Source organism: Zea mays, chromosome 5 (assembly GCF_902167145.1).
Source record: "Zea mays cultivar B73 chromosome 5, Zm-B73-REFERENCE-NAM-5.0, whole genome shotgun sequence".
Classification (NCBI taxonomy): domain Eukaryota; kingdom Viridiplantae; phylum Streptophyta; class Magnoliopsida; order Poales; family Poaceae; genus Zea; species Zea mays.
The window spans coordinates 184,600,383-184,621,891 of NC_050100.1; the positions used below are offsets into that span (position 1 = coordinate 184,600,383).

General features: G+C 46.3%; 2 protein-coding genes across 3 annotated transcripts; one reads left to right on the forward strand and one right to left on the reverse strand.

Annotated features, from left to right (window-relative positions):
* Nucleotides 1-9,894: 9,894 nt before the first annotated feature.
* LOC100280827 (uncharacterized) lies at nt 9,895-13,188 on the forward strand. The gene is given in 5 exon segments (NM_001153747.1): nt 9,895-10,141; nt 10,251-10,387; nt 10,502-10,802; nt 11,352-11,668; nt 12,934-13,188. Coding segments are annotated over 5 exon segments (1,038 nt in total). The 5' UTR covers nt 9,895-10,039; the 3' UTR covers nt 13,115-13,188.
* A 3,342-nt stretch (nt 13,189-16,530) lies between these two features.
* Nucleotides 16,531-20,138, reverse strand: LOC103627379 (repressor of RNA polymerase III transcription MAF1 homolog). 2 transcript variants are annotated; one of them, XM_008647669.2, is made up of 11 exons: nt 19,997-20,138; nt 19,694-19,760; nt 19,518-19,588; nt 19,384-19,433; nt 18,397-18,470; nt 18,090-18,152; nt 17,671-17,758; nt 17,303-17,365; nt 17,151-17,230; nt 16,988-17,059; nt 16,531-16,893 (listed from the first exon to the last, which is right to left on the reverse strand). In XM_008647669.2, exons 2-11 carry the CDS (start codon nt 19,723-19,725, stop codon nt 16,812-16,814), a joined length of 675 nt encoding a protein of 224 aa, XP_008645891.1. In that variant the 5' UTR covers nt 19,726-19,760; nt 19,997-20,138; the 3' UTR covers nt 16,531-16,811. The 2 variants fall into 2 exon arrangements, with proteins under 2 accessions (XP_008645891.1, XP_008645892.1); XM_008647670.4 differs by having other exon boundaries at nt 19,935-20,129.
* Between the last annotated feature and the right edge of the window lie 1,371 nt (nt 20,139-21,509).

The following is a 21,509-nucleotide window of genomic DNA, read 5'->3' on the forward strand; positions in this document are numbered from 1 at the left end:
AACTCCCCCTATTTCCCATAATCAACACTTCTCCCCACAAGAGGCCAACTTTTGACAAAAGAGACAATGCAAGAGTTTTGACAAACCAAAAGCTCTATTCTAAAGCTCTATTCTATTTTCAAAGTTTCTCAAGTGGTAGCTGATCCATTTATTGCTTTGGCCTTTATTTTCTCCCCCTTTGGCATCAAGCACCAAAACGGGATCAATCTTGGCCCTTTAACCCCATTGCCTCACCAAAATCTTCAATTAAGAGCAAATGGCAATAAGAGTACATGAGATGAACTTGGAATAAGTTACCCTCTCATCGGAGTGCAGTGGAAGTCTTTCATGGTCCAAGTCCACCTTTTCCCTTTTGAACCTCCTTTGAGACTAAAGCAAACTCAAGCATATGGTTAGTCTCAAAGGGTCAAGTTGTAACACATCTCCCCCTAAACATGTGCATCACTTTGCATCGAACTTGTGAGGTCCAGGGAGTGTTTGTACAACTTGAGCACCATAATAAGCAACAAAATGCAGAATGAACATGATCAAAGGCATAAACACATGTATGCTACAATTCAATCCAAGTTCCGCGAATCTAAGACATTTAGCTCACTACGCAGCCTGCAAAAGGTCTTCTCATCTAGAGGCTTGGTAAAGATATCGGCTAGCTGGTTCTCGGTGCTAACATGAAACACTTCGATATCTCCCTTTTGCTGGTGGTCTCTCAAAAAGTGATGCCGGATGTCTATGTGCTTTGTTCGGTTGTGCTCAACAGGATTTTCCGCCATGCGGATAGCACTCTCATTATCACATAGGAGTGGGACTTTGCTCAGATTGTAGCCAAAGTCCCTGAGGGTTTGCCTCATCCAAAGTAGTTGCGCGCAACACTGTCCTGTGGCAACATACTCGGCCTCAGCGGTGGATAGGGCAACGGAAGTTTGTTTCTTAGAGTTCCACGACACCAGGGACCTTCCTAAGAATTGGCACGTCCCCGATGTACTCTTCCTATCGACCTTACATCCAGCATAGTCGGAATCTGAGTATCCAACCAAGTCAAAGGTAGACCCCTTTGGATACCAGAGCCCGAAGCAAGGCGTAGCAACTAAATATCTAAGGATTCGCTTCACTGCCACTAAGTGACACTCCTTAGGATCGGATTGAAATCTAGCACACATACATACGCTAAGCATAATATCCGGTCTACTAGCACATAAATAAAGTAAAGACCCTATCATTGACCGGTATGCTTTTTGATCAACGGACTTACCTCCTTTGTTGAGGTCGGTGTGTCCGTCGGTTCCCATCGGAGTCTTTGCGGGCTTGGCGTCCTTCATCCCAAACCGCTTTAGCAGATCTTGCGTGTACTTCGTTTGGGAGATGAAGGTGCCGTCCTTTAGTTGCTTCACTTGGAACCCAAGGAAGTAGTTCAACTCGCCCATCATCGACATCTCGAATTTCTGCGTCATCACCCTGCTAAACTCTTCACAAGACTTTTGGTTAGTAGAACCAAATATTATGTCATCGACATAAATTTGGCACACAAACAAATCACCATCACATGTCTTAGTGAAAAGAGTTGGATCGGCTTTCCCAATCTTGAAAGCATTAGCAATTAAGAAATCTCTAAGGCATTCATACCATGCTCTTGGGGCTTGCTTAAGTCCATAGAGCGCCTTAGAGAGCTTACACACGTGGTCGGGGTACCGTTCATCCTCGAAACCAGGGGGTTGCTCCACGTACACTTCCTCCTTTATTGGCCCGTTGAGGAAAGCGCTCTTTACATCCATTTGGAACAACCTGAAAGAATGGTGAGTGGCATATGCTAGCAAGATACGAATGGACTCTAGCCTAGCCACAGGAGCAAAAGTCTCCTCAAAGTCCAAACCTGCGACTTGGGCATAACCTTTTGCCACAAGTCGAGCCTTGTTCCTTGTCACCACTCCGTGCTCGTCTTGTTTGTTGCGGAACACCCACTTGGTTCCCACAACATTTTGCTTAGGACGAGGCACCAGCGTCCAAACTTCATTCCTTTTGAAGTTGTTGAGCTCCTCTTGCATGGCCAACACCCAGTCCGGATCTAGCAAGGCCTCTTCTACCCTGAAAGGCTCAATAGAAGAGACAAAGGAGTAATGTTCACAAAAATTAACTAATCGAGACCGAGTAGTTACTCCCTTGCTAATATCTCCCAGAATTTGGTCGACGGGATGATCCCTTTGAATCATCGCTCGAACTTGGGTTGGAGGTGCCGGTTGCGCTTCTTCCCCCATCACATGATCATCTTGTGCTCCCCCTTGATCACACGTCTCCTGTTGATGAACCTGTTCATCGTCTTGAGTTGGGGGATGCACCATAGTTGAGGAAGAAGGTTGATCTTGCTCATCTTGTTCCTGTGGTCGCACATCACCAATCGCCATGGTTCATATAGCAGCCGTCGGAACATCTTCTTCGTCTACATCATCAAGATCAACAACTTGCTCTCTTGGAGAGCCATTAGTCTCATCAAATACAACGTCGCTAGAGACTTCAACCAAACCCGATGATTTGTTGAAGACTCTATACGCCTTTGTATTTGAGTCATAACCTAACAAAAACCCTTCTACAGCTTTGGGAGCAAACTTAGAATTTCTACCCTTCTTCACTAGAATGTAGCATTTACTCCCAAATACACGAAAGTACAATACATTGGGTTTGTTACCGGTTAGTAGCTCATACGAAGTCTTCTTGAGGAGGCGATGAAGGTAGACCCTGTTGATGGCGTGGCAAGCCGTGTTCACGGCTTCCGACCAAAAACGCTCGGGGGTCTTGAATTCTCCAAGCATCGTCCTTGCCATATCGATTAGCGTCCTGTTCTTCCTCTCTACCACACCATTTTGCTGTGGTGTGTAGGGAGCGGAGAACTCGTGCTTGATCCCTTCCTCCTCAAGGAACTCCTCCACTTGAAGGTTCTTGAACTCGGACCCGTTGTCGCTCCTTATCTTCTTCACCTTGAGCTCAAACTCATTTTGAGCTCTTCCGAGGAAGCGCTTGAGGGTCCCTTGGGTTTCAGACTTATCCTGCAAAAAGAACACCCAAGTGAAGCGGGAAAAGTCATCAACAATAACTAAACCGTACTTACTTCCTCCTATGCTTAGATAGGCGACGGGTCCGAAGAGGTCCATATGTAGCAGCTCCAGGGACCTTGATGTGGTCATCACATTCTTGCTGTGATGTGCTCCTCCCACCTGTTTACCTGCTTGACATGCTGCACAAGGTCTATCTTTTTCGAATTGCGCGTTAGTTAAACCTATCACGTGTTCTCCCTTTAGAAGCTTGTGGAGGTTCTTCATCCCCACATGTGCTAAGCGGCGATGCCACAGCCAGCCCATGCTAGTCTTAGCTATTAAGCATGCATCTAGACCGGCCTCTTCTTTTGCAAAATCAACTAAATAAAGTTTGTCGTCTAATACACCCTTAAAAGCTAGTGAACCATCACTTCTTCTAAAGACAGACACATCTTCATTTGTAAATAGACAGTTATATCCCATATTGCATAATTGACTAACCGATAGCAAATTATATCCAAGAGACTCTACTAAAAACACATTAGATATAGAGTGCTCATTAGAAATTGCAATTTTACCTAACCCTTTTACCTTGCCTTGGTTCCCATCACTGAATATAATTGAATCTTGGGAATCCTTATTCTTGACGTAGGAGGTGAACATCTTCTTCTCCCCCGTCATATGGTTTGTGCATCCGCTGTCGATAATCCAGCTTGAACCCCCGGATGCATAAACCTGCAAGGCAAATTTAGGCTTGGGTCTTAGGTACCCAACTTATGTTGGGTCCTACAAGGTTAGTGCAAATCTCCTTAGGAACCCAAATGCAAGTTTTGTCTCCCTTGCATTTTGCCCCTAACTTCCTAGCAACTATTTTCCTATCCTTTCTACAAATAGCAAAGGAAGTATTCAACGCATGATATATTGTAGAAGGTTCATTAACTCTCCTAGGAACATTAACAACATTTCTCCTAGGCCTATTGTGAACAGTATTTCTCCTACCAACATTTCTATCATGCACATAGAAAGAACTAGAAGCAAACATGTCATGAGAATCAAAATCATCATAAGCATTGTAACTCCTATAAGCATTTCTAGTTTGTCTCTTATCATGATACATAAACGCATGGTTCTTTTGCACACTACTAGCCATAGGGGCCTTCCCTTTCTCCTTGGCGGGAATGGGAGCCTTATGGCTTGTTAAGTTCTTGGCTTCTCTCTTGAAGCCAAGTCCATCCTTAATTGAGGGGTGTCTACCAATCGTGTAGGCATCCCTTGCAAATTTTAGCTTATCAAAATCACTTTTGCTAGTCTCAAGTTGGGCATTAAGACTAGCTACCTCTTCATTTAATTTAGAAATGCAAGCTAGGTGTTCACTATAAGCATCACTGTTAATATCTTTACACCTAGTGCACGTTACAACATTTTCTACACAAGAGATAGATTTACTAGCAATCTCTAACTTAGCATTCAAATCATCATTAATGCTCCTTAATTTAGAAATTGTCTCATGGCAAGAAGATAATTCACAAGAAAGCATTTCATTTCTTTTAACTTCTAGAGCATGAGATCTTTGTGCTTCTACAAATTTATCATGTTCTTCATACAATAAATCCTCTTGTTTCTCTAAGAGTCTATCCTTCTCATTCAAGGCATCAATCAATTCATTGATTTTATCAATTTTATTTCTATCCAATCCCTTGAACAAGCTAGAGTAATCTATTTCCTCATCGCTAGACTCATCATCACTAGAAGAATCATAAGTATTACTGTCTCGAGTACATACCTTCTTCTCCTTTGCCATGAGGCGTGTGTGACGCTCGTTTGGGAAGAGGGATGACTTGTTGAAGGCGGTGGCGGCGAGTCCTTCATTGTCAGAGTCGGAGGAGGAGCAATCCGAGTCCCACTCCTTTCCTAGAAGTGCCTCGCCCTTGGCCTTCTTGTAATTTTTCTTCTTTTCCCTCTTGCTCCCGTGTTCCTGGTCACTTTCATTATCGGGACAGTTAGCAATAAAATGACCAATCTTACCGCATTTGAAGCATGAGCGCTTCCCCTTGGCTTTGGTCTTGCTTGGCTGTCCCTTGCGACCCTTAAGCGCAGTCTTGAAGCGCTTGATGATGAGGGCCATCTCCTCATCATTGAGCCCTGCCGCCTCAACTTGCGCCACCTTGCTAGGTAACGCCTCCTTGCTCCTTGTTGCCTTGAGAGCAATGGGTTGAGGCTCATGGATTGGACCGTTCAACGCGTCGTCCACGTATCTTGCCTCCTTGATCATCATTCGCCCGCTTACGAATTTTCCAAGGATTTCTTCGGGCGACATTTTGGTGTACCTGGGATTCTCACGAATATTATTCACCAAATGAGGATCAAGAATGGTAAAGGACCTTAGTAATAGTCGGACGACGTCATGGTCCGTCCATCGCGTGCTTCCATAGCTCCTTATTTTGTTGATAAGGGTCTTGAGCCGGTTGTATGTTTGGGTTGGCTCCTCGCCCCTTATCATCGCAAATCTTCCAAGCTCGCCCTCCACCAACTCCATTTTAGTGAGCATGGTGATGTCGTTCCCTTCGTGAGAGATCTTGAGGGTGTCCCATATCTGCTTGGCATTGTCCAAGCCGCTCACCTTACTGTACTCTTCCCTGCACAAAGATGCTAATAGAACAGTAGTAGCTTGTGCATTTCTATGGATTTGTTCATTTATAAGCATAGGGCTATCCGAGCTATCAAATTTCATTCCATTCTCTACAATCTCCCATATGCTTGGATGGAGAGAGAATAAGTGACTACGCATTTTGTGACTCCAAAATCCGTAGTCCTCCCCATCGAAGTGTGGAGGTTTGCCAAGAGGAATGGAAAGCAAATGCGAATTCGAACTATGTGGAATACGAGAATAATCAAATGAAAAGTTCGAATTGACCGTCTTCCTGTAGTCGTTGTCGTCGTCCTTTTGGGAAGAAGTAGACTCATCGCTATCGTCGTAGTAGACGATCTCCTTGATGCGCCTTGTCTTCTTCTTCTTCCCATCTTTGCGCTTGTGGCCCGAGCCCGAGTCAGTAGGCTTGTCATCCTTCGGCTCGTTGACGAAGGACTCCTTCTCCTTGTCGTTGATCACGATTCCCTTCCCCTTAGGATCCATCTCTTCGGGCGATTAGTCCCTTCTTGAAGAGAACGGCTTTGATACCAATTGAGAGCACCTAGAGGGGGGTGAATAGGTGATCCTGTGAAACTTAAACTTATAGCCACAAAAACTTGTTAAGTGTTAGTACAATAATCGCCAAGTGGCTAGAGAGGAGTCTTAACAAAACACAATACCACAAGAGATCAAACACAGAGATGACACAGTGGTTTATCCCGTGGTTCGGCCAAGACCAACGCTTGCCTACTCCACGTTGTGGCGTCCCAACGGACGAGAGTTGCACTCAACTCCTCTCAAGTGATCCAATGATCAACTTGAATACCACAGTGTTCTTCTTTACTTTGATCTTTTCCCGTTTGCGAGGAATCTCCACAACTTGGAGTCTCTCGCCCTTACAATTGAATTTCACAAAGAAGTATGGAGTAAGGGAGGGAAGCAACACACACAAATCCACAGCGAAATGCGCACACACACGGCCAAGAATCAAGCTCAAAAGACTATCTCAAAGTTCTCACTAGAACGGAGCTCGAATCACTGAGAATGACAAACGAATGCGCAAAGACTGAGTGTGGATGATCAAGAATGCTCTAAGGTTGCTTGGTATACTCCTCCATACGCCTAGGGGTCCCTTTTATAGCCCCAAGGCAGCTAGGGGCCGTTGAGAGCAATCTGAGAAGGCAATCCTTGCCTTCTGTCGTCGGGTGCACCGGACAGTCCGGTGCACACCGGACACTGTCCGGTGCCCGATTTCCTTCCTTAAATAGCGAAGCCGACCGTTGGCAGACTTGGAGCCGTTGGCGCACCGGACATGTCCGGTGCACACCGGACAGTCCGGTGCCCCCTTCCGACCGTTGGCCCGGCCACGTGTCACGCGCAGATTCCGCGGCCGACCGTTGGCCCGGCCGACCGTTGGCTCACCGGACAGTCCGGTGTACACCGGACAGTCCGGTGAATTTTAGCCGTACGCCGTCGGCGAATTCCCGAGAGCGGCCACTTCACGCCGAGTCAGCCTGGCGCACCGGACACTGTCCGGTGCACCACCGGACAGTCCGGTGTGCCAGACTGAGCTGAGTCTTGGCTGTTCACAGCCAAGCCTATTTCACCTCTTTTCTTTTCTTCTTCTTTCTGTTTCTAACACTTAGACAAGTATATTAGTACACAAAACCAATGTACTAAGGCTTAGAAACATACCTTTACTCTTGATTAGTACTTTGTCCATCCATGAGCATAAATTCACATTTAAGCACTTGTGTTGGCACTCAATCACCAAAATACTTAGAAATGGCCCAAGGGCACATTTCCCTTTCACCCGTAGCCTGAGCTAGCTAGGGGTAGGGTAATAATGGCCCCCCTGCGGTCGGTCCGAGCCCTAGGTCAGGCGAGGTGGAGGCTCCTCCGAGGTCGAGGTCGAGTCCGTCTTCCGGAGTCGAGGCTGAGTCCAACCCCTAGGGTCGGGCGAGGCGGAGTCCATCTTCCGAGGTCGAGGTCGAGTCCGAGCCCTGGGGTCGAGGCTGAGTCCGACCCCTGGGGTCGGGCGAGGCGGAGTCCGTCTTCCGAGGTCGAGGTCGAGTCCGAGCCCTAAGGTCGGGCGAGGTGAAAACCGTCTTCCGAGGTCGAGGCTGTGTCCGAGCCCTGGGGTCGGGCGAGGCGGAGTTCGTCGTCTTCCGGAGCCGAGGCTGGGCCCGAACCCTGGGGTCAGCGCGAGGCGGAGCTTCCTATGTCGCCCGAGGCTGGACTTAGCTGCTGTCAGTCTCACTCTGTCGAGTGGCACAGCAGTCGGAGCGACGCAGGCGGCGCTGTTTCCTTGTCAGGTCGGTCAGTGGAGCGGCGAAGTGACCGCGGTCACTTCGACTCTATCGACTGAAGAGCGCGCGTCAGGATAAGGTGTCAGACGATCCTTGCATTAAATGCTCCTGCGATACGGTCGGTTGGTGTGGCGGTCTAGCCAAGGTTGCTTCTCTGCGAAGACTGGGCCTCGGGCGAGCCGAAGGTGTGTCCGTTGCTTGAGGGGGCCCTCTGACGAGACGTGAATCCTCCGGGGTCGGCTGCCTTTACCCGAGGCTGGGCTCGGGCGAGGCGAGACCGTGTCCCTTGAGTGGACTGAGCCTTGACCTTAATCGCGCCCATCAGGCCTTTGCAGCTTTGTGCTGATGGGGATTACCAGCTGAGATTAGGAGTCTTGGGGGTACCCCTAATTATGGTCCCCGACAACACTGAGTGAAGTTGTCTAACCAGTAGAACATTATGCTCAAGTGTTTATAATATTGAATATAAATTGTACATATGCATATATGATTTTTTGTAAAATAAAAAAATAATCGTGATGGATCGGACCAGCACTATGGGCCGAGGCTACGGCCAAAGTACCGTACGACGCTCGTGTCGGGTTGACCCAGTCACTATTAAATGGGTTGTGCCTCGGGCCGGCTCACCAGACACGGCCCATTTGACCATCTATACCTCCACACGATAATGATGGTCCTCGCCTTAGTTGTCACCACCTTGTTTGCCATTCTACTTCTTTTCTCTCTTCGCTCATACCTCCACTTTCGCGCCACCCCATTCTCGGCAGAGGGCGTAGGAGCAGGCGCCCCTTCCCCGTATTCGTCCGACAACAGCCCCGACACTGACTCGGGTAGTGGCTATTGCACGTCCACGAGAACGTTTCACATCATGTACACATCATCGTTTTCGCCATTGTCGGACGTCCCGTTCGTCTTTCCGGCCTTCGCATTGTTCTTCCTCCCCAACCTGCTACCCCCACCCATGGTCGTAGCCACGAGCAGACAGACGCTCGTCGACGCGGGTACGGGGCGAGTCGGTCATGCTCCTGGTCTTTCTCCGTGCGTGCCGTCGAGGAGGACATGATGGCGCTGGTCACGCTTATGTTATCTTGGCGATAAGTAGTCCAGGTCTGAGATATTGGACAACCAAGGCCCATAGCGTGGCAGCAGTCGGCATATGCTACGGAGTTGGTGGTGGTGTTGTGTCGCTTCGGCGGGTCCAGGGCTGGCAAGATACTCGCATTCTATCGTCCTTCTCGGAGTGACGCCTGGTGCGGGTGCCTCTCGATTTGGAGCTGTTTCAGCTGGGCTTCTTTCTCCGCTTGCGTGCTCTCTCCCTATATATCTAGCGGTATACTACCTATATATGTCGTCTTCAGATGCACAGGTCTTCGCCGTGTCCTTCTCCGGCAACGAACAGACATGTCCGCCTGTTCCCTTCTCCTCCTGCTCTACGAAACCTTGGAAGTGGGGGAGACGATGGATGAGGGTCTCTGATTTGCTGCCTACGATACCCGTGCATTCATAAAAAATTATATGTAAAAAGCGGAGACAATAAATAAAAAATCCTAAGGTCTTTTTTGTGGATAATTTACGTGGGTATTGTTGTGAGCTGTCGCAAGGTAACCAACTAGTAGTTACTTAAAATATCGTTTTATATTGTAGTTTGTATTGTTCGTAGAATGAAGTTTAAATATGACCATTGCAGGGATTGTGTTAAACTTCAAATTGAAGGCGCCGCGTGCGGGCCAGTAATGTGAAACAACCCTTGAACCTTGGTTAATTTAACGATTCATAATATTCCCGTCGCTCTCCGACCCACGTGTACATATTCTGTATACTATAAAATATGGTCCTAGCTGTTCTTGAGCTCCCACCGTCCCACGACCCTTGTGTGTGTGTGTGTGTTTTTTGGACCCTCGGCCTCCGGCCGGTCTTAGAACCCAGTTCTTTCATAGTTTCGTTCTTCCGCGTTTCCACTTATTCTTTGAAGGCAGAGGCAGCTATATCAGTACTCGAGTGTTCTCGAGTCCTGCTGCATCCCAGTTTCCCAACAAGAGCGGCACGGGGATCCTAGAGCAGCAGACATTCGCGTTGCAATGGTGTTCTGCGCGGATTTCGCTGCCCTCCGGCCGTCGCCGGCCGACGTCCGTGTCGTCACGTCCGACGGGAGCGCCATCCGTGCGCATTGCTCCGTTCTTGTGAGCGAGCGAGGCTTTCCTGTTCCTTTCCGTGTGTCAATTGATGCGGACCGATCACCCGACGCTGATAAGGTTTCTCGGTATTCCCGCGTGCGTAAATTCGACCAAGGCCGCGGCGTCCCCGGTGCTGGAGCGGATGATCGAGGGCACGCGCCGCGGGTGGGACGCCGGCTGCACCGTCCACGTCCTCGGCGCGCCCGCTGACGCCGTTGCCGCCTTCCTCCGCTTCCTCTACTCCAGCCCCAGGTAACCACGGAAGCTACCACTGCCAGCGCGTGCCGCGGTGCGGCGGCCTGTCCGTCCCATTTGCCCCCGCCGGAATCCTCCCTATCTCGCTGATCGGTGGCGCGCGTGAGGCAGGGCGGAGGACGCGGTGGGCGCGCACGGGGCGGCGCTGCTGGCGCTGGCGCACGCGTACCGCGTCCCGTGGCTGAAGCGGCGCGCGGAGGCCGCGGTGGCGGCGCGCCTGACCGCGGAGCGCGCGGTGGACGCGCTGAAGCTGGCCGCGCTCTGCGACGCGCCGCGGCTGTACCTGGCGTGCGCGCGCCTCGCGGGCAAGGACCTGGACGCCGTGGAGCGGTCCGAGGGGTGGCGTTTCGCGGGCCGCCACGACGCCGCGCTCCAGCTGAACCTGCTCCAGCTCGTCCACGACGCCCACCAGGTGCGTGCGTCTCTCGCCTTGCTTTGACTCCGGCGGCATTGTTTTTGGAGATTAATTAAGAAACAAGTTAGGAAATGCATTGTTTTTGGGATTAGGAAGAAACAAGTTTCCAAGTCATGGCAGCGTCAGAACTAGCATTTTTTTTAGAACAAGTGTCTGTTCTTTTTTTTCCCCTGGGAACAATCTACATGACAAGTTCACAGCTGAATGCCGACAGTTCCATGACACAGCAGCTTCTGTATGAGATAGTTCCTGCCCACCTAAAATCTATTGAATTTGCACCCTAGCGGTATCCCATTGCCTGACAGAAACATACAGAGTGATGCGATCCTGAAATCAATTCAACTTGACACTAGAGTTTGTCTTTGTCCCCATCCTGTGGTACAGACGCACAGTCCAAACGCTACTGTGCAGTGTGCACCAAACACACACACTGCTGGGTGCTGGCAGTGGCAGTACAGAAATCCAAATCGACCACGTGTACCACGAGTCCACACACCCCTTCCCATTTCCTGACGCGGACACGTCCGCCTCCCTTTGCCCTGACAGAGAAAGGAGAGGTGGGAGAGGGAGCGCGCGTCGCAGCACGTGTACGGGCAGCTCAGCGACGCCATGGCCTTCCTGGACCGCATCTTCGCCGGCGATGGGGAGGGATGGTCCGCGTGCGCCAGTGCAGCCTCGTCGCGCGAGGACGGCGGCGTCCGCCGGGGGCTCGAGCAGCTCATGCGACACTTGGCCGCGTGCGGCGGCAGGACCAGGAAGCCCGCCGCCTGCCCGCGCTGCAGGCGCGCGCTCCAGCTCCTCCGGCTCCACGCCTCAGTCTGCGACCGCGCCGGCGGCGAGCCTTGCAACGTTCCCTTGTGCAGGTAAATGCAGTGCAGACGGATTACCACACATCAATGTCGTGTAAAGAAAAAGATCCCTTTTCGTTTCTTTTTGGTGTGCATCAATGTGAACAAGCTGTAGTCTCGCGCAGTTGGTATTGGTACCAACACAACACGAGGGAACAGCGCACGATTCTGTGGCTGCAAGTGTTTCGTCCCTGGAGATGTATGTACTCCAAGTTCTTTTTGGTACAGGCGTACAGCAGCACGTGAACGGCATGAAAGAAAAAAAGAAACTGGAGGCTGGAGGGCCATGGCTACTCCTGAGTCCTGAAAGTGCATGTGTTATCTCCAGCGGGTAGTGGATGTGCATAGTACATGGTAGATGCGAGCTTGTAGAAAAGAGGACGCTCTCAGGTGAGGGAGAGAGAAACCCGTCGACCCGCCGACACGGGGTACGGGAAGACGACAGACGAACGTTCATTTTACACGTCATCATCCATGAACTAGGGTGCCGTTTGGTTCACATATTTGTAACGTAATGAGTAACGGATAACGTTAAATCATGTTTGTTTTAGTCCAACCGTAATCAGATATCACACTAAAATTTGATACCAGCCTATTCAAATTTGTTACCGCGAGTAATCGAGTCGAAACCATTACCATTACCATTTGCGTTACATTTTTTGAACCAAACAGCACCTAGGTTAATAATATAGCTAACTGTGGCTATAAAAGTCTTTATAGATTACATTATAGCCAATATATATAATGGTTAAACCCTTAGGCCCTGTTTGGAATTGTAGAATTTTTGCAGTTTTGAAACAATACTATGGTATTTGATGATACTATAGTATTGAAGGTTAAAAGTTGTTTGGTTTGTACAGCCAAAACTTAGTTTTAAATACCATGGTTTACCTAAAACTATGGTATTTTTGGAGTTTTCGAAACTCCACTCAGGGCCTCAGTTCTCTTCTCTTCTCTCTACATATACTTTGTTTTTCCAATAGAACCAAACATATCTCGGTTTTAAGCAATACTGTAGTTTTACTGTGGTAAAGCAATACCGTAGTATTTATATCATTTACAATTGTAAACTATGGTATCTTAAAATTATAATATTTCAAAACTGCATTCCCAAACATGTGCGCAGCCGTTTGCGCACACCGCTGTGATAGCACTCGTTTTTATTTTTTAAAAAAGAAGGTAGCAACCACCGTAGGCCCGTAGCCTTGTAATATCTGCCATGGTTTTTCCCCAAAACCATCTGCTATTAATCTGAAGTGGTTTTTTGTTTCCTACACCAGCAACCTCAAGGCCAAGATGCAGGAGGAAGGAGTGGGCAAGACATGGAAGCTTCTGGTGAAGAAAGTGACCAGGGCTAGGGTGATGTCCGCCCTGGCCAGCAGCAGCAGCAGGGAGGTGCCAGAGGTTGTCAAGAAGTCTTGGGCGAAATATAGCAGCAGTAGAGCTTCAAGAATTAGATAAAATAAAAAAGGGGGAAACATGAAGCAAATACTAGTTGTTCTGTACGAGGCCAACGCAATCTTGGTTTACAGTTTGTGTGTACCCAAATAAGCCTGATGCCTGCATATTATGTGGCATCCTTGATTCTTAGGGCCTGTTTGTTTACCCCCATGGATTATATAATCTGGATTATTTTTGGAGGAGTAGTCATGTTTGTTTACCCAGATTATTTGAGTTGTTAATAGGATTCTTTTGTATGAGAAAGACAAGAATGCCCTCTATATTTGTACTAGGTCGAACCAGACAATGGCACCTGGAGCCTGGCGGCTAGGGTTAGGAGGAATCGAGGAGGAATTATGCTGGATTTGTTGGTCGCTGGATGCCGGATAGGCGCAAAAACGATTCGGTGGATTATAATGGCATTGGTGGGTAATTTCTAGGAAACTTGAAAGGGTAGTGGGAAAAAATAATCTGAAATAAGCACCTCCTCACTTGCTTATGGATTATCATAATCCAAGGGGTTAGATTATATAATCTGGGCAAATAAGCTGGACTGTTTGTTTGCCTCTTAAGATTATTTAATCAAGATTATATAATCTGGGGGGTAAACAAACAGGCCCTTAGTATATATCAACATATGTACAAAATTATTTGATCTCTGGAAATCCATAAAGTCTTCCTTAGTAATCAGCAAGAGAAGATATACATTTCCTGTGAAATTCATGAGAGCTACCCGTCTTTTTAAAAAAATAGTTCGAAATAGTGTTTGTTTGCCTAACATTTCTTTAGATTAAAAGAAAAACTCCCAAGCAAGGTGTTGCACTGCACGAGCTACCAGGCCAGCTACCTCGTTTGACTTGGCGACCAGTGCTGCAGCACCTTAACATGGGGCTTGTTCGGTTATTTTCAATCCATATGGATTGGAGGGGATTGATACGGATTGGAGGGGATTTTGACTTACTAGGGATTGAAACCCCCTCAATCCCCCTCAATCCATATGGATTGGGGTAGAACCGAACAAGGCCTTAATGGGACGACCGCGGTGTGGACCGTGGAGAAATAAAAGGCTGCTGCATCTTTTAGAAGGTTGGCGAGAGCAGGATCCTCGTGTTATGCACAGGCAACCGACCTCTTCGTTCGTTGAAAAGGTTTTCGCATCGAGACGTCGACTTCTGGTTGCCAATTTGGTAAGGCATGCACACGAGGCAGCTCTAAGGTGGATTCATATTGGAGTACAATACTGTACTTGCAGAAAAGCCTGTGTACACGAACCGCGACGTACTGTGTGTGGCGGTTACCACCGTGCACCGTCACATACTCACATGTAGTCGCCGGTAAAAGAGGGCCATCAATGTCTTGTACTAATCTGTGGTCAAAGTCCTAATCACTGGCTTGCTGGACCCTAGCCTACCAACAACCACGGAGCCCTAGATAAAGCCATGTGATTTTCACTGTGACCAACGCCGCTCGCTTCTTGGGTTTCACGGCGCGACTGGTGCCGAGCCTAGTACATGATGTGTGAACCACCAGGAGAAACGATGGGAGTTTGGAAACTACTACTACTCCGACTCCGAGTTTCGTTCTGGTCGCCATTTTCCCACAAATCGACGTGTTCCACTGCTGCAAACTCTCGCTACCGCCGGATCAAAAACCCTCCTCTATTAATAATAGGCGTGGAGATGCATTTGTTCATCGAATAAAATTAAAATCGATAGCCATGTTTTTTTCTTTTTTTTAAAAAAATAAACTCTACTCTACTTCGTACAAAAACTAAAACATGCACGGCATACCAACTAACAATCCTCTCAAAACTACCACCATTAAGTTTTGATAGGGATTAAATAGGTTTTATAGTCACCAACCTTTTTTTGCAAGATGGATTCATCACAATCTAAATACCATCCTCAAAATCAAATTGAAAAGTACTCAAGCGCCATCAGGCGACAGGTGATAGCCCTAACCCTAGTATCACTGCCGCCTCGTGGCTTTATTTAACTCGGTTATAAATCGCTGGCGGTACGTGGTTTGGGCGGGCAGCAATATGGACTTTAGCTTGTGTGGTTTTTAACGACTTGCTTCCGATCATTTATTTTTTTTTTATTTTTCAAATTAAAAACTGACATCGAAGGATATTATCGCTGCCGTTTGCAAAGTAACCGGTAGCCGACGGTTCTACTATCGCAGTGCGGCCTTCTTGCCCTCGGAGTTGGGAGGGCGAAAGGAAATGAACCCAACGACGACACAAAACCGGCTTGTTCCTTGGCTATCAGAGCACAGCAGCATCACAGATTCAAACCGAAACACATCTTGGTTCTCATTACAGGGTTCACAAGAAACAGAACAATTATATAACTCCATACCACTACTGTATATCTATATCGTTCCTACTATGGTGTATGGTCAGGGGTGAGGGGGTGGGGCAAAACTTGTGTGCATTGAGCCATTGACAGGCAGGGAAGCAGACGACTGCACACACACACACACACGAGAGAGAGAGGGAGAGAGAGAGATCAAGAACGACCACCGACCGACTAGTCGACGTCGTCGCCGATCAGCTGGCAGCCAAGCCCAGCACCGAGGCGTGAGAGGACCACGCCGCTAAGGATCCAGCCGGTTGTTCCTCGGCGTGTGCCGCCGCGCGCTCGCGTAGTCCCTCGTCATGAACCACCTCATCCTCTTCCTCTCCTCAGCCCACTGCTCGGCGTGCTGCTGGCTCCTGTCGCGGCGCCGGCTTGTCACCGTCACCGCTGAGCCGTCTCCTTCCACGGAACCAATGCAATAGACAAGTTTCAGCTTCTCGTGACAGAAACACAACGGCAGACGATCAGTGAAATGAGAATGGGTTCTTACCAGCAAGCACTTGCGGGTGGAGGAGGGACCTGAAGCTCAGGAGGAAGATGAGAGCGACCAGGCTCACAAGACCGACGAGCCTCATCCTTCCTGCCGTCCCTCTCGTCTGTGCTCTCGCGCTCTCAGTCTCAGTCTGATTGTCTCAGGAGACTGTACGCGCATGCGTGCATACTGCATATAATACATATAATGCAGGGGCAAGGGCTCATGTCAGAGCATTTTTTTTCCAACAAGAAGTTGACAGGTCAAATGGCAGGAGACGGGGTCCAGATTGTGCCATTTCGGCTTTCTTGGCCTTGGGCTTAAACTAGTCTCCCAAGAACCTTGCATGTCCTGCGAAGAATCTCTTGTTTCCGGAGCTCATCGGCGAGCGAAACCGAGGTCTGTCTCGCGGTGGCTACATGCGGTCCTCTCCTTTCTGGGCCAAGAGCCAGGAGCACGTGCAAGCTGGTTTACTTCCCCGATGACGCTGTTCCCATCAACCAACCAACGACATAGCCTAACGACGAGCCACCACACGGCATGCATCCAACTTCTCGCACGCACTTATAGGACAGATAGTAAAGTCTCGCCAGGTTCCAGAGAGGTGAATTCACAATTGATCAAATTGAACAATTCAGTTGGCGCAACATTATTCATTGCAGGTCTAGCAAACAACAGAGTACCGAATTACCGTGGCAGTTCAAGCCTAGGGGATTGGAAGTTTCCCGCCACCAAATCTCAAATCCGCATATACAGACAAAGCTAAACCGTGCCATGGTTTTTACAGGAAACGGTAAAAGTGCGTCATATTGAAAGTTCCCTACCAGGAATGAGCATACATGTTCTATATTATACGCACATCAGGTAGCTAGCAGAACACGGTCAGTCATATGTCCATGTCAATCAAGGCATCTTCCTCTTCACCATCAGACGCAACACCGGTTAAGAAGTCATCTCCTGATAATTTGCTGCGCCAAAAGAAGAATTATGTCATTAACTCGTTATTGAGTATCTTGTGTTCCATGTCAGAACCTTGCAGCTAGAAGCAAAGCAAACACCTACCTAGTGCAGTAACATCGAAAGCTCACAACTCGCTTTAGCTTCCTATTGTAGAAGTAGTAGTTGAACGACCATCTACAACAAAAAGGTTGGTATCTGTATTAGAGTGACGATTCAGATGCATAAGCTAACCATCACAATCCTATCTTAGTTCGCTCGAACATACATGGCCCCTTTCTCAAGAACTGGATCTGCGTCAGAGTCTGGATTATAGCTGTAGATGTCACACTCTTTAATTTTGATAACCTGAAACACAAGGTGTAAACATAAAATAGGATTATACAACTTCCAGACCAAACATTATAAGTGAATCCTGACCTCATCAATTGCTTTAGTCATACTGTCCAGAAGAGAACTGCCTTCATTTGTGGCTGCCCATTGCTGAACAGAAGTCCAAATTCAGGTAGGCATATCAAACAGTGAGAAAGGCAAAACAAAGTATCAGGATCATTTTAAATTAGCTAAGTTATACTATGCCCAGTAAATCAGTTATTGTACTCCCTCTGTTTCTTTTTAGTTGTCGCTGGATAGTGCAAAATTGAACTATCCAGCGACAACTAAAAAGAAACAGATGGAGTAATTTTTTTTCTTTTTTGGAATATGCAGTCTAGCTAAACCAATCTATTTATATGAACAGAGTAAAAAAATGCAAACCAAAAGATAAAGAGGAAATCATAAATGATTACCCTAGAGGCATCAGATAAGTAGGTGTCTACCATCTGCTTGAAACTTTCCAACTCCTCTTCTTGGAAGAACAAGTGTGCCCGAACAGCACTGATAAGTGAACAGATGTTGACAAAAGGATGTTAAATTTAATCTGAAGGTCGTGCTATCATGAATGTGTAACATGATAGTCAGGAGACCTTAAGAAAGTCAGATATATCAAATACCAAAGACCAAGGGAAATGGAGAGAATTGAACTCTCAGCTCAAAGAGCAACGGTTATTAATCCGTCTGTCATACCATCTGACAACACCCCCTTAGGCTGGTCGGAAAGGACAAAAGCGGGTTTGCCATATCGCCCAGAGAAAGCTGACTATGGCATTACCCAATATCCTTCCTCCCAGATAATATTAGAACACACTTGCTACAAAGACAATATTACCTGAAATCATAATCTGGATATATGTGGCCAAGAGTGAGAACTAGATATATCAATGTTTTCCGGCTAGACAAACATCAAATGAAAAAAAAATATAAGTTAGGCTATGTAAAAAGAAAATATGAATAACAGATAGAAACTTTTGCAAACATACAACTGGGTCAAACCCCAATTTGTTGGATGCCTCAATGAATGGTGGGACCATGGCCCACCTGTCATTGACAGACCCAGTGGTAAATGAAAAACTGGTAGGGTTGACCATTGGAATGTTTGCAATTTTTTCTAATAAATATATTTCACAGATCCCTACCTTGATCTGGAGGCCAAGTGCTCCACTGGTGAAGACGGGTCACTATCAGAGGACTTGCCAAGGTAATCAAGAATCTGAAAGCACAACAGAGGATTTAGATTGGCATGATTACAAATAGCGTACACCAATTCAAGGCTGGAAGTGGAACATCAACATTTAAAAAACATGCATACATATAAACATCATACATGCATTCTTTGTGGGCTTTTAAATGACAAGCATTAAGTTTCGCTTGGAAAAGAATGTTCTAAAGATCCTAGTGAATAGATTGCACAAAACACAAACTACAACAATAACAACTGTGAATCTGTGATATCACATATGTGACATTCAGTAAATTTTAGATTAAGGAGAAACAATCTTTGGCTTCTGATCAATCAATCAAACAACTATGCTCCCATTGACTTATTCAAAACAATGTTGAAGACACAAACAGCCTACAAGCCCACACGAAAAGCAGAAGACAAAGCCTAACATGACAGGTGGAAAAGCATAGTACTGCAGCTTGAAGAAGGGTGGCATTAAGCAATGATGTTGTACTTGTACATGAATGATTCCATGATTCTTCATGTATGAAATATAATATCTACAAAACTAATCCCTGGTAAGCATCAAATCCATACATGAGAGAAGGTACCTAAACTAACTTCACATAAAGTATAACAGGAGAGGTCCACTGGCCGAAAAGCGAAAAATAGAAAGAGAGGCTCCCTTTTGCAATAAATAACTATGAATAAAGGAAGCATGTTAGACGAAAAGGTGAGTGGAAGCAAATAAGCCCAAAATGAGTGTACCAACCAGGGCTTATTGGACTATCTGAAAGTATCTAAACAATCAAAACATTTTGCTTCCTTCTACTATGATTCCAACCAGAGAGGACAAAATTTTCTAAACAAAACACTGTAGATTACACATGATTTATAGCCTTGTTATAAGAAAAATGATCTCAGTGATAAAACAATCCATGGGTCCAGGAAAAGCATGCACCTCATGTTCTAGGCTTATTGAAAGCCGGCGGTCTGTCGCAGTGTGCTTGCCTGCAAATTAACATACCAGCTTATTGAAAGCATGTAGCTCATGCTCAACAAAAGACGCAATGAAGCATGTTCCTAGTTTCTTACATGAGAAGGCCTCAAGGTTCCCTCTGATTGTACAATCACCAAGGTCGAGCTGCTCGAGGAACAAATTTATACTGGAAACATCAACAAAACAACAAAAAAACCAGTAAACTGGGGAAAACGAATTGATCGCATGCAACCAAAAGCACAGCACCGGCAACAGAAAACACCACGTTTACCTGTCGAAGGGGGTGTATTCTAAAAACTTCATGCTGGGTGGCTTGTGAACTCATAAAATAGTCAAATCTGGACGTGTCTCGCGAATTGGGATTCAGAACAGGGGCGGGCCCAGCAAAGGATACACCCAATAGTTTTTGCAAAGCAATCGAAGTTAGCAGCCATGATACATGCATATACACTTGTAATTAGATTCAGATCCGACTACGAATAGTATGTTAGGGTTCGGGCGCACGGTTTTACCTACGAATCACGGGCGCACGTCTTCGTACAGCAGGGAGGAAAGACCAAGGGGGAGAAAATACCTGGTGTCCTGGTGGTGCTCGTCGCCGGCCAAGCTGTCGGGTGGAGAGGAGGCCGACACCGCCCTCTGCGGATGGATCGGGAGTAGGAAGAACCGAGTAAGGAGAGAGAAGAAAGAAATGGAAAGATTATAGGCCGACAGATGGACCCACGTGACAGGCGTGTTTGTTAACTTACCAAATGAAAAAATAGGATTAAAATATTAAAAATGTCTTATTTTTATGTTTTTTTAACTAACTCAGTTGAGTATAGACCCAGGATATTAAAATAGCTTTGTTTGGATCCTTAAATTTCATTCTAATAATAATAATTTAGATAAAGAACAATTAAGCTAATATAGTTTTATATAAAATATATTTATATATTATTATTAGCAATACTGCTAAATTTTTACTATATAGAAATGAGTCAAAAAACGTTATAAGTTGTAGAGTAGAAACATATTTTGTTAATATATAAAATTATTTTTTATATTTCACTTCATAAATTTGAGATGGGCTTATCTTTGAGTTATAAAAAGTGGAAAAGTGGCAGGATGTTAAATTCCAAATCATATAGAATACTTATTTTTGTAAATTTCAAATTCTTCAAAATAAATAGATCTAAATCGTACCGAAGAAATTTGAAGAATTTGTTGAAGGACTTGCTTACCAACGAAACGAAAAAATTAGCTAGGGATGGCAATTTTACCTGCGGGTCCGGGTACGAATTTGTACCCGCGGGTCTTGCCACGTACCTGACCCGTGTTAAAACCGGGTCGGGTATGGATATTTTTTGTCGCCCGCGGGTTACCCGTGGATATCCGTAAAAACTAAAAAACTAGCGAGCATGTATCATGAAAACTTGAAGTGTTTTCATATTATGTTCTGTATGCTTGTGTTGACACATAATTTATGAAGACTTGTTTGAAGTGTTCCTGTACGCATAAGTTCTCTGAAATTTTTGCTGGTTATGATTATATTTTTTGGAATTTTTCTGTATTATATATATATATATATATATATATATATATATATATATATATATATATATATATATATATATATATATATATATATATATATACCCGCGGATACCCAATACCCGACAGGTACGAGCACGGATACAATTTTTTACCCACAGGTATGGTCACGAGCGAGTATTTATTGTACTTAGTCCGAATCCGACCTGTTGCCATCCCTAAAATTAGCCAAAGGCCGGACTCCCGCTCCACAAGGCCTAGGGAGAGGGCAACAGAGACGGGGATGGAGATGAGAACATGATGGCGATCCCACTATGCATGGCATGGAATATGCGGTTTCGTCGACTGGATCTGGATGGATGGATGCCAAAGGCACCTTGTCCTCCGTGAATAGCATGTTGTTTCTTTTAATAGAAAAAAGAAAATGTGCGGTGTGTCTCTAGTTCCGGAGTCATGACCAACTATTATTAATTTACTAGAAAAAGAAAGCGCCCCATTGTGAGCTGTATCAGACATACTCAGGAATAGTTCATTGAATAAAATGTTTCTTCGCA

Coding starts and splice junctions, on each gene's coding strand:
- LOC103627379 (XM_008647669.2), bottom strand. CDS start 19,725: ATGAAGTTTTTAGAATACACCCCCTTCGACAG. Junction 18,471..19,383: donor CAATAAGCCTAGAACATGAG/GTGCATGCTTTT, acceptor TTGTGCTTTCAG/ATTCTTGATTACCTTGGCAA. Junction 16,894..16,987: donor TTTCGATGTTACTGCACTAG/GTAGGTGTTTGC, acceptor CTTTTGGCGCAG/CAAATTATCAGGAGATGACT.